Source organism: Borostomias antarcticus (genome assembly GCF_949987555.1).
Source record: "Borostomias antarcticus genome assembly, chromosome: 20".
In the NCBI taxonomy this organism is placed as follows: domain Eukaryota; kingdom Metazoa; phylum Chordata; class Actinopteri; order Stomiiformes; family Stomiidae; genus Borostomias; species Borostomias antarcticus.
Window position 1 is genome coordinate 9,940,564 of NC_140253.1, and position 5,000 is coordinate 9,945,563.

At 55.7% G+C, this 5,000-nt stretch overlaps 1 protein-coding gene across 1 annotated transcript in view; it reads left to right on the top strand.

Moving 5' to 3' along the window:
• rgs12b (regulator of G protein signaling 12b) overlaps positions 1-5,000 on the top strand; it is a gene marked incomplete at both ends in the record, with an annotated part of 42,239 nt that overhangs the window by 31,892 nt on the left and 5,347 nt on the right. The window contains 6 exons of the mRNA XM_084454659.1: positions 510-583; positions 1,136-1,262; positions 1,405-1,501; positions 2,072-2,139; positions 3,033-3,204; positions 3,524-4,108. Of these exons, the coding sequence (XP_084310785.1) occupies positions 510-583; positions 1,136-1,262; positions 1,405-1,501; positions 2,072-2,139; positions 3,033-3,204; positions 3,524-4,108 (1,123 nt within the window). The remainder of the gene's footprint in view (positions 1-509; positions 584-1,135; positions 1,263-1,404; positions 1,502-2,071; positions 2,140-3,032; positions 3,205-3,523; positions 4,109-5,000) is intronic.

Consider the following 5,000-nt stretch of genomic DNA (forward strand, 5'->3'; position numbering starts at 1 on the left):
AACTGCCAAAACCGCTCACATGTGGCACGGTGGCGTAGTACCTAGTACTGTCACCTCACAACAAGAAGGTCTCCGGGCCTTTCTGTGTGGAGTTTGCATGTTCTCTGTGTGTTCGCATAAAATAACTCAATATGAAAAACATGCAGAAGAACAGCTCGCTCACGCTGTCTGTCCCTGATGAAGACAGACAAGAGGACTTGGTTTGGTCCCCGGGCGCGTCCCCTGCACGCTGCCTACTGTCTGCTCCCAGCTGCCCTTGGGAGAAGGACGATGGGATGGGCTTAGAGCAGAGAAATATTTCATCGGTGGACACTCCTGTCACTGTGTGTGTGTGTGTGCGCCTCATCACCGTGTGCTGCTCAAAATCCACCGTATGACAATAAAAGTTGTTTGTTTGTTTTGGAAACGATGACATCTACTCTCTCTCTCTCTCTTTATCTCTCTCTTCTCTCTCTCTCTCTCTCTCTCTCTCTCTCTCTATCTCTCTCTCTCTCTTCCCTCTCTCCTAGCCTCTGGTTCTGGACCAGGACTGCATGACGCTGTGTTCCAGGGACCTGCGTCTGGAGAAGCGCACGCTCTTCAGGTGAATAAACCCCGCCCCCTCCTCCATGGCCCGGTCAGGACGGGAGGGCGGCCTGGCGTAGCTCACCTGGTCTAGCGTAGCTCCGCTGCTGCTAGGGCCGGGGGTCCCATCTCCCCATCCGGGGTCCCTCCTCCGGGACTGTGAATGTCTAAGGTTTTGGGTGGATGAATGCGCCAAATGGCGTTCGCTAGGCCTGTTGTGATGTTGTGGATCACGTATTGTGTTTCAGGCTTCATAAAACGATACCGCTTTAGTTCGCTGAAGTCCAGATCAATCAATCAATCAATCAATCAATCAATCAATCAATCAACCAATCAACCAATCAACCAATCAATCAATCAATCAAGTCATTGAGATGTAGCTCAATGGCAGATAGCTGTCTGTATATCTGTAAGCAAAGTGTAAAAACAAATTAAAAGCAAGGCGAGACGCTCCCGTCGTTGTGAAACGAGTCATTTGAAACGCTCGTGCTAACTTTGCTTTGGTGTTCCTCCCCTTTCCATCAACCTCCGCCCCCACCCCCACCCCCCCCCCACCCCCCCCCCCCCCCAGACTGGACCTGGTCCCTATCAACCGCTCGGTGGGTCTGAAAGCCAAGCCCACCAAGCCCGTCACCGAGGTCCTCCGGCCCGTCGTGGCCAAGTACGGCCTGCACCTCGCCGACCTGGTGGCTCGCATCGTGAGTACCCGCCACCCGTGTGTGTGTGTGTGTGTGTGATATTGAGTTAGAAAGAGAGTGTGTCTTGTGTGTTTCCGGCACATTATTCACTGTATGTTGATTGTATGTTGTGTGTGTGTGTGTGTGTGTGTGTGTTTTACAGAGCGGCGAGACTGAACCACTAGATCTAGGTCTTCCTATATCGAACCTAGATGGACTCAGAGTGGTTCTGGATGTAGCCGACCACAGCCCTGGAAATGGTAAAGAACACATGCGCATGCGCACACATACACACACACGCACGCACGCTCACATACACACACACACACACACACACACACACACACACACACACACATACACACATACAGATACCATCATCTATCAGTGGGGATGCCCCACTGTCACCAGCAGACCTCACGAAGTCCGATAGATACCCCTGTGTCTACTGTGGATGATGTAGCATGTCCGTAGAATATTCTCTCTCCTATGATGCTTTTAGCCTCTCTCACTCTGAAATGTAATTTAATGCAATGTATTGCTTCATAAATGTTCTTAGCCGGTAGACAAACATACTCCTGGAGCTTGCTCGATCGCCTTGTTGAGAGGGGTCAGGGAAGAATTTTTACAGCTCACTTATCTGGCCCCCCGGTGATTACTGTTTTTTTTGCTTCCCTCTGGAATATGTAGAGAGTGGGTCGTATGCCCACCTCCCTTGTTCTCTGTAAAGCGCATTGTGTTGCCTCTGGGTATGAAATGCGCTATACAAATAAAGCTTTGATTGATTGATTGATCATCTCTTTGTCCCCCTTCCTCCTCCTCTTTAATAGATAAACAGAAGCTGGCCCCTTCTAAAAGCCACGCCCCGACCCTCACAACCAGGAACCAATCAGCAACAGTAAGACCTCTCCCTCTTCCTCCCTCCCTCTCCTCCTCCTCCTCTTCCTCTTCCTCCTCACGCCGGAATGTTCTGTAACCCCACGGAATGTCCACTTTCTGGTTGATGATGTCACGCTGCGATTCGGTCTTCCTGTCCCCGGCCACGTTTACAGTTATGCGTGTTATGTGTTCGTACGTGGTCACGCGCGCGCGTGTGTGTGTGCGCATGTCTGCCAGCCAGTGTGCTTGTGTGTGTGTGTGTGTGTGTGTGTGTTTGTCTGGTCTGCCTGCCGCTGAACTCACTGTAACCTTCTTCTCCGGTTTTTCTCGGCTAATTTTTCTCCATCACCCCCCCCCTCCCGCCCGCTGCACGGCGGGTCCCAGCCCAGCCTGGAGAGCCTCAGCTGGGCCCCGCAACCCTCCAATGCCCCCCTCTCTCTGGAGCTCTGGATGTAGGGGACTGACTGACTTGGTGGCAAACTTTGGGAGCGTTCTTAGTGGATTAGTGGATTTAACTCTTAGTCCTTTTTAGGACTAATACTGGTTAGTAGTGGTTAGTAGTGGTTAGCAGTAGTGTGGACTGGTTGGCGGTGTGTTTTGTGTGTTTTCGGAGATTAATCCGTTTTAATCTGCCGGAGATTATGTCGGTGTGCTTGGATGAGCTCGTCCTGTTAGGGTGTGAAGAGATTGACCACGAACAAAACGATCGACTTCTTCCCGTTCGATGCCATCAACCAATCCCTCCCCCTCCCTCCCCACCCACAAACCCGATGTATCCAGCCCAAACGACGGCGCCGCAACATCACCACGCCCCAGTATCGCCCCCTCGCATCATCACCGCCCCAAGCCACGCCACGCCCCCCCCCTCAGGCCCCTAACTCCGCCCCTCCACTCTCCTTGTGGCTCTCCCAGGGCGAGGAGCGTCCGTCCGGGAAACCGCGGGGGGACAACAGCGGCAAGGCCGGCCCCGGCCCGGTCCGAGATGCCGCCGCCGCCCCCCGGCATGACCGCGCCCCCGTCGCCCTCGTTAAGAACCCCCCGGAAAAGAGAAAACAGAAAAAGATAAATATAGACGAAGCAGAAGGTAAAAAAAAAAAAAGAAGTCCTCCCTCTCTCTCTCTCTCTCTCTCTATCCACTTAGCTGTGGCGTTGTGTTGACACCGACTAACCCTGACGCCGGCCCGGTGCTGTGAGGACCGGCTGAATGCATAACCCCTCACACACTCCTCTCTCACACACTCCTCTAGCCTGTAGCTTTGACCGCTCTAACAGACCCACACACCTCCTGCCTGCTCTGCAATGTCATAACACAGTGGAGATGCTTCTGTTATGTGTGTGTGTGTGTGTGTGTGTGTGTTTTGTTGTTTTCTCACATGTGTGTGTGTGTGTGCGTGTGTGCGCAGAGTTCTTCGACCTCATATCCAAAGCTCAGAGCAACAGAGCAGACGACCAGCGAGGTCTGCTGAACAAGAGCGACCTCCAGCTGCCGGACTTCCTGCGCCTGTCGTCGCCGTCGGCGCCCTCGGCCCCTCCCCCTCCCCCCCATCGGCCCTACGAGACGGAGCCCCACGCGTGCTCCACCCCCCGTTACCGCGACAACGACGGCCACGACGACGGCCGCCGGGGCAACAGGGAGAACGGCGCCGGAGGAGGAGGAGGAGGAGCGGGGGGGGCGGGAGGGAGCTCCTCCCACTCGCTCAACGCCAGCCACCATTCGCAGAGCCTAGACTCGTCCCTGGGGGGGGCGGGGAGACGACGGGCCCCTCCGCCCTTCCCCGGCGGCCTGTCGCCCGTCCACGCCCCCCCCGGCCAGGGCGCGCCCCGCCAGAGGGCGGCGCAGTCGTCGGGCCACGCGCTCCAGGAGGAGAGCCTCTCGGATCTCACCCTGGTGGGCGAGGGGGACATCGACAGCCCCTGCCTCACCTTGCTGACCCCCCACCCCCTGTCCCCGGACCCCCAACACCACCAACACGGCTGGCCCAGTTCAGGTACCTCCCCCGTGTGAACTCTGAACTCTGACCTTCTCCCCCGCCCCCCCCACCCGTCTCTACTCGCTGATGATCAGACGCCGCCGACACCCCCCCCCCCCTGCGGTTGTGGACATCTGGGGGCGGGGCGGGATTCGATAGGCGTGAGGAGACGCAGCGGGTAGTTCCGGCCGGCCAATCAGAGGCCTGGTCGGTCCCGGACGTCACCTCGTTGTCGTCGTCCCCCCCCCCCCCCACTCAGATGTCAACGTGTGTGTGTGTGTGTGTTGGGGGGGGGGGGGGGGGCGGTCTGGGGTCGCGGCCCGTGCATGCTTGCGTGTGTGTGCGAACCGCAGAGCGGATTAGCTGCGGACCAGTGCCAAACCCTTCTCACCTGACCCCTCTCCCACCCTCCCTACGGACAAAGTCTAATGCACTTTAGCCGCCTACGAAAAGACTCCTTTACAACCGTAAAAAGAAACAAACATTTCTTTTTCTCCTTTTAATTTGTTTTAATTGTTGTATTTTCAACTAATCCCGATCCCATTTTAAATGGGATTGAATGTGTACTATGGCCACTTCCTTCACTTTGAGCCAAGATCTGTCCTCCACACACGGTAACTAGTGATTTAAACAAGTGGGTTTGGAAGGTAACAGGGGGCGATTTGGGACAGAGCCCAAGCTCTGATTTTGGGTGTAGCGCCAATAATGAGGTTCATCCTGGTGTGTGTGCTGCCGCCGCCAGCAAGTAGTACACACACACACATACACACACACATACACAAACACACACACACACACACACACAGATAGAACAGCTGAGGGCGCCAGACGTCCCATGTCTCACTGCGCTCTCACCCAGGGCTGTCCTCGTGTGTGCGGGTACATAGAGATGGTGGGAACAGAGCGTGCC